At 43.2% G+C, this 12186-nt stretch overlaps 2 protein-coding genes across 10 annotated transcripts in view; both read left to right on the top strand.

Moving 5' to 3' along the window:
* The window catches only part of MGA (MAX dimerization protein MGA), a 166763-nt gene extending 162769 nt beyond the window's left edge, over nucleotides 1-3994 (top strand). For all 5 annotated transcript variants that reach the window (XM_039232925.1, XM_039232923.1, XM_039232926.1 and 2 more), the window contains one exon: nucleotides 212-3994. In XM_039232925.1, the coding sequence (XP_039088856.1) occupies nucleotides 212-1488 (1277 nt within the window). In that variant the 3' untranslated portion in view covers nucleotides 1489-3994. The remainder of the gene's footprint in view (nucleotides 1-211) is intronic.
* A 3543-nt stretch (nucleotides 3995-7537) lies between these two features.
* MAPKBP1 (mitogen-activated protein kinase binding protein 1) overlaps nucleotides 7538-12186 on the top strand; it is a 53048-nt gene continuing 48399 nt past the window's right edge. For 4 of the 5 annotated variants that reach the window (XM_039232789.1, XM_039232793.1, XM_039232791.1 and 1 more), the window contains exons 1-2: nucleotides 7538-7602; nucleotides 8148-8370. In XM_039232789.1, the coding sequence (XP_039088720.1) occupies nucleotides 8254-8370 (117 nt within the window). In that variant the 5' untranslated portion in view covers nucleotides 7538-7602; nucleotides 8148-8253. Of the gene's footprint in view, nucleotides 7603-7737; nucleotides 8371-12186 lie in introns of those variants that run through there. The other variant, XM_039232790.1, reaches the window with a different exon arrangement.

The raw sequence follows: 12186 nt of genomic DNA on the forward strand, positions 1-12186 counted from the left end.
GTCGGACACCGACTGAGCCACCCAGGCGCCCCTACTTATTTTCTTGTTAAGCTAGGTCTCCATAATTTGACGAATAGTTCCTTTCATCTTTTTGATAAAAGTAAACAGGTGAATTTTGACTACCAACCTCAGAGATCTCAGGTCACTGGATATGAATGAGAGACGGATTCTTACTGCTGTAGAACTAAATGAATTTTTTTCTCTCCTCCAGAAAATGACGACTTGTTTATGATGCCAAGAATTGTTAATGTGACATCACTGGCCACAGAGGGAGGTTTGGTAGATATGGGTGGCAGCAAATACCCTCATGAAGTTTCTGATGGCAAGCCACCTGACCACCTGAAAAATACTGTCAGGAATGAAGATAATTCCTTTGAAGATTCGGGTAGAATCTCTTCCAGAGGTAGCCATAGAGATGGCAGAATGGCACTAGGTCCAACACCAGTTTTTCTGGCAAATAAAGATTCTGGTTTTCCACAAATAGTTGACATTTCCAGTGTGCAAGAAGCACAAGAGTTCTTACCCAAAAAGATTGCGGGTGAAATGAGAGGTATTCAATATAAATGGAAAGAGTGTGAATCTAGACGAGAGAAACTGAAGCCAAAGGAGTCCACATTTCATAAATTAAAGATGAAAGATCTCAAAGACTCCAGTATAGAGATGGAACTGAGAAAGGTAGCATCAGCTATAGAGGAAGCAGCACTGGATCCCAGCGAACTGCTAACTAATATGGAAGACGAGGATGATACTGATGAGACACTGACTTCTCTGCTCAATGAGATTGCCTTTCTTAATCAGCAACTAAATGATGACTCTGTTAGCCTGGCTGAACTGCCCAGCTCTATGGATACTGAGTTCCCAGGAGATGCTCGACGGGCTTTTATCAGTAAACTTCCTCCTGGGAACCGAACGACTTTCCAGGTTGGCCACTTGGGAACTGGTTTGAAAGAGTTGCCTGATGTACAAGGGGAGAGTGACTCTGTCAGTCCTCTCCTCTTGCACTTGGAAGATGATGACTTTTCTGAGACTGAAAAACAACTTGCAGAGCCAGCCTCTGAGCCAGATGTCCTTAAGATTGTTATTGACTCTGAGATAAAGGATTCCCTCCTTTCTCACAGGAAAGCCAGTGATGGAGGGAAGAGTACTTCTGGTGTCCCTGCAGAGCTTGAAAGTGTGTCCTCACCTCCCGTCCTACACATGAAGGCTGGCCTAGAGAACAACAGCACAGATACTTTGTGGAGGCCTATGCCAAAGTTAGCACCTCTAGGTTTAAAAGTAGCTAATCCTTCTAGCGATGCAGATGGTCCAGGTCTGAAGGTGATGCCTTGTTTGGCACCTATAGCTGCCAAAGTTGGATCGGTTGGACACAAAATGAACTTAACAGGGAATGACCAGGAATGCCGGGAGAGCAAGGTGATGCCTACATTGGCACCTGTTGTGGCCAAATTGGGCAACTCTGGGGCCTCACCAAGTTCTGCAGGGAAATGAACTTTCCTGTCCTCAGGCAGAAGCCAGGCTATGAGGGAAACCTCCTTTCTCTGTTGGCATCTGTTTATTTGTGTCATGGAACTGTGATCCTTGACTTTGATGCAGTGGATGATGGTAGAGAAGAGGGGGTAGGGTGCTGACCTCGGTATTAGAAATTACTACTATGAAATTCTGATCATGTTAAAATGTGTTACCTCACTTGTGGTGCTGGGTCTCCTCATCCTCTCTAAGAAGATGTGATCCATTACTGAACACGAGGTGCCCCTCTTACCCAAGGAATTCATACCAAGACTGTAGGTCCATAGTGGTTCCTAGTTCTTCCCTCCCAGAGGAAAAGCTGCTTGAGACTTTGCAGTTGTTACGGGCTAAACTGTAGTGGATAGCTGTTGTTTATGTGGCTTAAGTCTGAAATCCAAGGAATGTGATGCACTTGGGCACAGGGATCCAGAAGAGAGTTTTTAGTTGGTGGTTCAAGAGTAGGGTGAGAGAGGATGGGTACCATGGAATACCAAAGTGAAACACTTTGTGTCATTCAGCAAAATATTCTCTTCTTTATTATCCCAAGTAGCTTCCATTCCCTTATCTTTCAATCACAATTACAAATCCAAGCTTTCTGGTTAAGTAGGAATGCTTTTAACTTTTATTACTAAGGTGATTATTTTCAGATGTTAAAGAAAATACTAGTTCTCCCTTACTGTCTGAGTGTTTGTTGAAAAGACATTTCACAGTACCAGGGGTTTCTACCTGGAATATATATTTTGGAAGTAGGCATAGAAGGAGCCCTCCCCTTTTCACACATCACATCACTCAAGAGACAGCTAAAATGAAAAGCATTCCCTGCCCAGACCAGAGACTGCGGCCAAAACAAAAAATTGTGGGGCTGGATATTTCCCAAATCAAACCAGCCTCCTGGTGCTTGAAGGTTTCATTCACTTTTACCTGCACAGGATGTAAAGAAAAGAAAAGTCACAGTAGGCACTCTTTACCAGGGAAATGAGGCAGTATTTGAATCACAAGATATATTTTTTATTACCTGCTACCATGGATTCAATGATCTGTAGAGCTTTTTCACTCATAAGCTGTCAGGGTATGAAAGACTGACAGCCTGTAAAGATAAAGATATTTATATTTTTGTATAGTTGTTTTCATAGATTTCTCAAAGGCTGAAGTTTTCAACCTAGAAGATGAGATTTGTATTGAGTATAGAAATGATGTTTCCTATCTAGTTTGTAAATAATCATGGTGCACTTGAGGGGTCTCTTAGAAACTCCTGGGGGCAAGAATCACTATTCTGAAAATGTATAGATTGGGATTTAGCTGCTGCATTTTGCCTTTCTTAAATAATTATATTTTGGAATGTAACCCCTGTTCTGTCTTCATTGACAGGATTTGCTTGTGTTGTGAAACACTAACACAAGAGCTTCCAGTGCCTGGGCTGTGCCTAGGTGATGCTGTTTCTTCTACATCCCCCTTGCCTTCTTTATGCCAAATCCCACTCAGCAGATCTTCAGATGTAGGTTGTTGAGGCCAGCTTTGGAATATTTCTAGCCAGTGAATTAGTACTTCCATGGTTGGTTCCCTTTCTAGTAACTCTGGTAATTAGATTGAAAAGGGTGGAAAATTTTCCTCTGCAAATTGCAGTGGGAGCAAATTCTTTGTTGTTATTGTGCTACTTGCCTTTCTAGACATGCTCCTCAGCATTCAGCCTTCCCTCCTCTAAAGGTTACTGAAGAAGCTTGAAGTAGGTAATGAGTGCCCCTTAGCTTCTCATTCTTCCTCCCACTACTCTTTACCCAGCAGAGTTCATTCAATGCCTTAGCCAAGGAGTCCAGCACCTGTCTCCCCTGCTAATAATTGACCTTGGAGATCTAGTATTTTAATCCAGGTATAGCAGTTTCCCATTATTAACTTGCTTGTCTTGTCCTCACATTTCCTCCTGACTTCCCAAGGCTCTTGCTAAGGCTTTTGAGGGTCAGCAAGGAGAAGGCAAGTGAATAATCCTCAGGAAAAGAAGGACCATTCTGCTTCTGAACACTTCCCTTTTTAGAAAAAAAATAAAGGGGTAATAATTAGTTCTTGATGTGAAGATATTTGACTGTGTTTATGAGATGTACAAAGATGGAAATGAGAGATGATTCCAGGTCTGTAAGAAGGCTGCAGATGTCATTACAAACTCCCAGGATAATGGTGTTTTCAAGACCTCTTAGAATGAGTAAGTTGTGAAGGCTAATTTGAAGGAGGACTCTGTCTTCAGAACAGTCCTGCAGTCTTGACAGAAATCTCCAGTCTCCCCAAACTCCTACCCTTTAACCTTACCCCCAAGAGAAACTGATCTATGAAAATGACATGTGTGATTATGAAAGATGTAGTTGAGTGAGAGGAGTTGAGGAATTGGGAGGATAGTGAGCTCTCACCCTAACACTATAAGAAGCATGATCTCAGTAGACCAATAATTCGCCTTTTTATACATCTGTAAATAAATGGAATGTTTTTAAGAATATAATTATGTCAGATTTAGCCTTTTCTTTTATATATTAAATATATATCTTTCCTTTTCTGCTTTTGAAAAATGACTATTTTTTTAGAAACAAGAACAGAAGAGGTTTGGTGAGTGGAAGGCAGAATGTATAAACGAGATAAATCAGTTATAATAATGAAAGGACTTGGTGTTGGGAGGTTTGTGCTGAGTTGGAGTAGAGGAATCTAATGGCCCAGAGTCATTTGAGAGAGGCTCGACTGAAGTAGTTTTATCATAGGAATTCCTTACTGTTTTCAAAGTTTCTGATCTGCCATTTGGGGAGATTTTTGCTAATCCTTGTAGTGTGTTTTACATGGAGATTTCACAAATTTCCACAAACTGACAGCAGATGTTTGTCTCAAGAAGTCATTCAACAGTGAGGAAAGGCTAGCCTTTAATATCAGTGTGCGCAAGGTACATATATCTGTTACCTTAGAGAGTAAGAGGACATAAACACAGTCTCGGGCTACACAGTCTCAGGGGCTAAGGACAAAAATGTTCTTAAAGCAAGATATATGTTAACTAGTGTCAGGATTTACAAAAAAATTTACTAGAGTCCTTTAGACATTGAACTACTCTAAGAGCACATAGTACAGTTTTTTCCCTCTTCTAATTATAATGGTTAAGATATTAAAATGGAATGGGATCAGGTGAATTGAGAGGTAAATGCACTTTGAAGATGGGTCTGAAAAATGGTGATAATCCTTGTTCCTCATGCCCAGATTAAAAAACAATGTACAGAGTAGGCCACACTTTCAGGTACTTCTGTAGAGAATGATGGATAACCAAAAATCTGAGTACATTTCTTGCACAAAATGGTGGATTTTGAAGAAAGTGCTTGTAAGGGCATCAATACTTCATGTTTTTGTTATTACCTCTAATGAAAGTTTACACAAATATGAATGGCTGGACACAGAGAAAATTAAAGCTGAGGTATACAAGACTCACTGCCATTTGGAGAGAAGAAAAGATCAGTCAAAAATGCATTTTTGAATCTCAGAGGGGGGTAATTTGATATATACAGCTTTGGAACTGGAGGCATAACTGACTGGACTGCTCTACAGAGATATATAAGCATTGAGTAATTATGTGATGGAGGGTGAGGAGGCTTAACCACAGAATGAGTTGGGGATTTTGAGACAAATCTAAGCTCTACTCAATTCTTCTATCCTTACAAACTGCTATTAGAAGAGATATTGTTAAATAAGAAGGCAGTCTTGGAAGCATGGTTTTTGAGATCCCTTCTGTTTCCAGCTGCAAGCATTGATCTCAGTTGTCCCACAGTGCCTTGCATGTAAAGGTGCTCAATAAATATTTGAATTGATGAGCAAATATTTACTCCAGCCTGTTAGTTTTCCAGGTTCTTATAATTGCACCTTTTGCATGTTAAGCCTAGGGCGAATTTTAAAACCTGATCTAATGAGTGGTGCAGAACAGACAATTCTATACATCTATTCCCAGACAGAATTTTAAAACCTGACAACCATGTATGTTTGGGACATACACAAGCAGAATAAAAAGTGAAATAGTTTATGGATGGTGAAATACTTAATATAAAGGTTAGGTGCATTAGGAGGGTGGGTTGGCAATTTAGTTTGGAGAAAAGGGAAGATTGCTTTTATTCACACTGGACCTGGGACTATTTTCTGAGGAATTAATTAACGAAGCATGGGAACAGCCTACATCCTATTCCCATAGTGACAATTCAGAAGCTGCAGAGTACATAGACAGTAAATGTACTAAATGGTAAAGAATTAATAATATGTGGCTTGGGCTTTAGACCAGAAGTACCCAGATTCTAGATTTAGAATATTTGATTACACTATTCTCAGTTTTATCACCTTGATCATTTAGACTGAAAGGAACTTGGATTTGCCATTACAGCTTGAGCTTCAGATGTGAGTAATTTGGGGAACATTTTCTCTAAGGGGATAAACCAGCGTACTCTTGGACAGGATATGATCAATGACACTTTGTAAACCCATTCACCTGGTCACAGTGATGTGAGAAAACCAATAAACAAAAATATTCTGGAGAGAATTAGGGTGGAGGCAGCAGTTGCTGGGGCATGTAGCACACAAATAAGGACAGCAGGTGGCACTGTTTATTAGTGTTACATTGACTCCTACCCCCTTGGAGGTAAAAGGGTGGCAAGAAACTGAAGGAAATCAACTCCCCGTGTAATACTTTTGGTGGCTGACCCTTGCTTCTTTCCTTCAGATACGAAAAATAAATGTGAAAGTCCCATTTTGTGTGCGGTAGAAGGGTAGGAAGCCTCATGTCATCTAAGTGACTTTACTGACTTGTTTCAACTTGTGAGCTTTGCAGATCTCGTTTTTAAGTACATGGCTACCATACACACAAGTGCATACCTTGCCAAATGACTGTACAAGGAATGGGTTTAAGGGTCCTAATCCTTTTGCTAACAGGTTATCTCCCCTAGGGGTTCCAAAGATTTGGATAGGGTGAGACCTATACATCGGTGTACAGTTTTTCTGGGACCCAAGTCTTTTGGCTTATACTAACCTTTACGTAGGTAATTTATTGAAGTAGCAATGAGGCCAAAAGCTCACTAGAAAATAAACTCAGGTTGAGACCCTATGGAATAATACGAGTATTTGTGTGCGCGCGCCACTCCTCACCCACAAGATGAGCTCGAAAAACTATATACCACTAAATCTAATGCCAAGCTTGACTGACCTCGCCAAAGCAACAGTACTAGGGAAAAGGAGTAAATTTGGACATGAACAAATAAAAGATCTGGAGCAAGAAAGTCTTTGTTAACTCCAGGTGAGAAAGCATGGTGAGACTTTGGAGCCTAAAGGAAAATGTCTCACAGGCACATAAACTTGTCTCTCTCCCTTCCCTCGCATACTTCAAGCTCAGTTTATTGCTATCCTCTCCCGCCCCTTTTTCGATCTTGGCCAATCAGGTTGCCCAGTTCAAAACACTTCTTAGCGATCTTAATTGTTATTCAGAAGAGTCATAGGTCAACACGCCGGAAGGCGAGGAGCAGAAACGATTCTAATCGCTTTAAATCCCAGTGCTTGGGGTCGATGGGAGCAGAGCCTTAAAGCTGTACCTCAGTCTTGTAATTTTGAGCAAGGAGTTAGTTTTGGCTAAGGTTTCTCGGGCCTATCAAATGCAACCGCAGCACCATGGAGACGTGGTTACCGTCTTGTTGGGGCTCTGGGAAGTGCAGTTCTCTGGAGGACGAGGCCTGGTAATACCATAAAAGGCTGGTTCTCTCACTTCTGAAGCCACGTTCTGTTGACCTTCCTTCAGGAGCGATACCCGAGACTATACTGTGCGGAACCCTTAGTTCTCGAGTCCTATCTTTTCTTCCTAGGCCCCTTCATTGGCTCCGCCCCCATAAGCCTTACTGGCCTACTCTCAGAACGCCCTCCTGGATACAGACCGCACCCCCTCGCCTCGACTCCGCCTCACCAGCCCGTAGCTTGGCCCAAGCGGTAGTTCGCGTTTTGAGCCGCTCGTGCCACCATAGCTGCTGCTGCTGCTGCCGCCGCGGAGCTGAAATCGCCGAGCGCGATGCCTGAGGGCGCTGTAAGCGGGGTGGCCCCCGCGCCCTGGGGCTGGTGAGGCTGGGCCCGAGGGGGGGCGCTGGCGAGTAGCTTAGGCTGCTAAGGGAAGTGAAAGAGAAGGGTCCAGGTCTCCTGCGGAGGGCCAAGGGTCGGGGGTGGGGGAGGGAGGCTCCCGTGGCAGAACCGGTTGCCGGGCCACAGCGAGCCCCGCCGCGCCGAGAGTCCCCGCGGCCGCCAGCTTTGGTGTCCAAAACCCCCGACGGGACTCCTCAGTGGCCTTGGCGATCTCCTTCTTTAGACACTGCAGTTGCCATGGGAACAGTTGGGAATTAACGGGGACCAGACCAACCACTAGCCCTTCTAGGACCAATCCCATCCCTCCCGCTCAACGCCTCAGGCAGGCGTGGGCCTGGCATTTCTTTGCAGCTCAGGCTTTCTTCCGCCACCCCCACCCCCCCTTTTTCATGGGTTTGTCCTTCAGATGTAAGAAACAGCGCAGTGCTTGAAGGCAGGTATGAGGAGGAGGGAGAGGGTAATACCTTGACATAATAGCTGCAGACACGACTAGGCAGAAGGTAAGGTGGCCTCTGCCATCTCAGGTCAGTGGGAGGGCATACTGGAAGGACCTGTGGAGTGGGAAGGCAGTGCTGCTTTTGAGACAAGTCACAAGATTGGGCCAGGAACTGTCCCCTGGGGCTCCTCATCATGATGGCTGTGGAAGGGTCAACTATTACCAGCCGGATCAAGAACCTACTGCGATCCCCATCCATCAAATTACGCAGGAGTAAGGCAGGAAACCGGCGAGAAGACCTCAGCTCCAAGGTGAGTCCTAGTATGGGGGCACCCCTTTCCAATCCTCCCTTCCACTGCTCCATGTTCCTCTTTCACCTTCCTCTTTCTTAGGAAAGAGGAGAACTAGACGCTCTTGTTGTCTCTGAAGGATCCAGTGTGTCCCATTTCTGCCCCTCAGGAAAACAATGATTTGGTTTTAGGAGAAACGAAAATGAGTAGCAGCAGTGGGCATGCTGAGATTTCTCCATGAAGAGGAATAGGAGGAAGGCAAGCTGGATTCAGTTGTGGCCTCAATACAAACTAAGTCTGTGCTTGGGGAAGCCAGTTCATGAGTGATGACTCCGTTTTCCATCTTCGAAGAGGGTAGTGGGACCACATATTCTCTGAAGGGCTGAGATGTGACTAATGTAGCTGTAGGTGTTAGTGTCACTGCTGAGGTTATTACAAGACAATAGTAGCAGAATGAATACCTAGTTTGAGGAATTGGCTTGATAAATACTTCTGCCTGGGGTGAAAACAAATTTATTTGCCTTTTCTAGAAACCTAAATTAATTTAACTGGAGCCTCTTGGCTTCTTAGGAATGGTAACATTAAAGGAGCCAGGTATCTGCCAACAAAACAGACCTCCTGGTTTGTCCTTGAAGATTGCCTATCTCATTTGCTCTCTGCCAAGAGCCACATCCCACCCTGCCACAGAGGTTCCTCAGAGGCCAAGTCCCTTTCCATCCCCTCATTTGTCGGAGTGTTGGCTTTATATTTTCTTCAACTTTTTGAGCCTCTACAACTTTGGGAATACAAAAGTAGACAATTCATTTAATCCCTGAAGGAATCTGGGGCTTTGTTCCCACAGGATCAGATTGGACTTTTGTGTCATATTAGCAGCCTGTAAACACAGTAGCCTTGTGTGGTACAGGATTGCTATGGGAAGAGGCGTTTGAGACAAGCAGCATTTTATTGCCTTGCCTGTATCTCATCAGAGATGAGTAAAGCCAATGAGGAATGATTTAGAGTGCTAACATACAACATGGCAGGATTGTGGGAGGACTTAGTTCAGATCTTTGTCCTTTAGCAGAACCTTACTTGGATTTGGTCAGAAGGAGAACAGCTTTCCTGTCTGTTTCAGCAGGATGTTTCAATTTCAGTTGAAATTGGCCACAAGGTTCCATGGCAGTGGAGAGAGTGACCTATATTAGGACTCTAATAAGAGTTCATTGTTCATATTCTCCAGAGGTAGGAGAATGTGCCTGGAACGTAGAAACTGTCTTAGATTTGACAGTGTTCCCTCACTTATTATGGTGGATCATTCTTAATGCTGCAAGCTCTCTTATTCCTGGCTGATAACTTGACAGTGACCACCACCATTAGAGCAATCTTCTCATATCTTTAGCCTCTTTTTCTGACCAAGAATGGTATAGTTAGTAGAAGTGTATGATGGGAGTTTGTTCTTCACTGTTAATACTTGCTATAATTTTGGTCTGGAATCCAGAAGGTACAGTCAGTATTCTTTAAAACTTCCCATGTCACTCATCACTCATCACCAATGCATTCAACAAATGTTTATTGTGTGCCTCTTATGGGTGGAATCAGTGACGAATAAAATATCCTTACCATCAAAGAGTTTGTGACTAGGGGCACCTGTGTGGCTCAGTACATTAAGGGACTCTTGATCTCAGCTTAGGGTTGTGAGTTCAAGTCATGTGTTGGACAGGAAGCCTACTTAAAAAAATTTTTTTAAAGAGCTTGTGGCTAGTCAGACATACAAACAAATAATTACAACATGGTATGTTGAGTGCTGTCCTAGAAGTAAGCCTAAAGATGTTAAGGGCAGCACAGGGGAGGGAACCTAAGTCAGCTTAGGGCAATTAGGAAAGACTTCACAGAGGTTGAGATGCTTGAACTGTGAGTCCTGAGGCAAGAGAGGAGAAAAAACTCTCTAGGAAAACAGTGAAAAAGAGTATCCCTGTGGCATCACCATTAAACATCCCTGTTTCAAATAGGAATTCAGTGTTTCCAACTGCTTTAAATGGCTTTGTTTGTCCTAGAGCTGTGAATGAAGGGAATACTTAGCTGAAGTTGAATGACTCTTGAATAGTCTGAGAGAGCAAGAGTGCTTCCGTCTCTTTTTAGCACCCTAAAGTAGTTGCTGTCTTTGTGTGCCTAGAACCCAACAGATGCCTGACCACCCACCACTTGTTATTTGAGACTCGACCTAAGATGACTCTAAAAGCCTACCCTGTAGCAGTCCATCTAGGACTTTATGTATAAAGCTTTGTTAGCTGCTCTAATGGGCGTTGGCTGTGGGTAATCATGGTAGCAGTGAGAAAGCTTGTGATTCACAGATAACTAACTCGGAGTAAAATTTGAAGACCAAAAGACATAGGCCTTTGAGAGTGGGTGGTAGGGGCAAAGAAGGTGGTGACAGAGTCCTTTATGGAGCTCTTACCTCAGATAGCTTGCTGCTGAGTAGCCGCATATCTTGGGACCAATCTCTAATTGTTCTCTTATGTCTGTCTTCATTTCATTTCTTTCTCTTCTTTTTTTTTAAATTTTTAATGTTTTACTTATTTTTGAGACAGAGACAGAGCATGAGTGGGGGAGGGGCAAAGAGAGAGGGAGACACAGAATCTGGAGCAGGCTCCAGGCTCTGAGCTGTCAGCACAGAGTCCAACCCGGGGCTTGAACTCACGAACCATGAGATTATGACCTGAGCTGAAGTTGGACGCCTAACCAACTGAGCCATCCAGGTGCCCCTCTTTTTTTTGAAAAATTTTAATGTTTATTTATTTTTGAGAGAGATAGAAACAGAGCACAAGAGGGGAAGGGGCAGAGAGAGAGGGAGACACAGAATCTGAAGCGGCTCCGGGCTCTGAGCTGTCACCACAGAGCCCAAGGCAGGGCTTGAACCCATGAACCCTGAGATCATGACCTGAGCTAGTCAGAAGCTTAACCAACTAAGCCACCCAGGTGCCTCTGTATGTCTTTCTTTCTTTTAATTTTTTAATCTTTTAAAATCTTTATTTTTGAGAGAGAGAGACAGAAAGACAGAGTGTGAGTGGGGGGAAGAACAGAGAGAGAGGAAGACACAGAATCCCTAGCAAGCTCCAGGCTCTGAACTGTCAGCACAGAGCCCAGTGTGAGGCTTGAACTCACGAATTGCAAGATCATGGCCTGAGCCAGCGTCAGATGCTTAACCAACTGAGCCACCCAGGTGCCTGTGTATGTCTTTATTTCTTATGGTCAAGGGTCTTGCTCCTTATTTCTTTTACACACACTCTTTAGTATAGTGTAAGGTATGCACTGAATACTAAATGAATACATGAATGAAAAGAATTTAATGACATCAATATAGTGGGGATAAACATGGAATTCTTGAACAGGAAATAATCAGGAGGTTTGTGATCTCTTTAAAGATAAATTGAAATTAGGAATAATAAAATGTTGAAAAAGAAGTAGAAATGTAGCCTATTTAGGAGTGAAGAGCACAAGTGAGAAGGGGAAGTACATATATGCAATAGGTAGTGCTCATGAAAGCCTTTAATTCAGGAGAGACCTGGTTAAAAATATGTTTAGAATATGGTTAGAAGCTGAAATGAAAGCCAGTAGAAATAGGGGTTGAGAGTATTGATGGAGAAATGGGTACTTGAGAGCTGGGATTTGTATTAAACTTTCTCTAAAGGAGGGAAGTCTACAGTGAGATAGAATTGGAGAAGAGTAATTTGAAGTTTTATGCCAGATCTGCTGAGTCTCAATGAAGTGTAACTCAAAAGTTATCAGTTGTAAACACCCTTCAACTTCAAATCCTGTCCAGTTGTCAGGTCTGCCTTTGATCCCAGCTGAGGCTGTGTT

The sequence above is a fragment of the Hyaena hyaena genome, unplaced genomic scaffold (assembly GCF_003009895.1).
Source record: "Hyaena hyaena isolate Hyena2069 unplaced genomic scaffold, ASM300989v1 scaffold_70, whole genome shotgun sequence".
In the NCBI taxonomy this organism is placed as follows: Eukaryota; Metazoa; Chordata; class Mammalia; order Carnivora; family Hyaenidae; genus Hyaena; species Hyaena hyaena.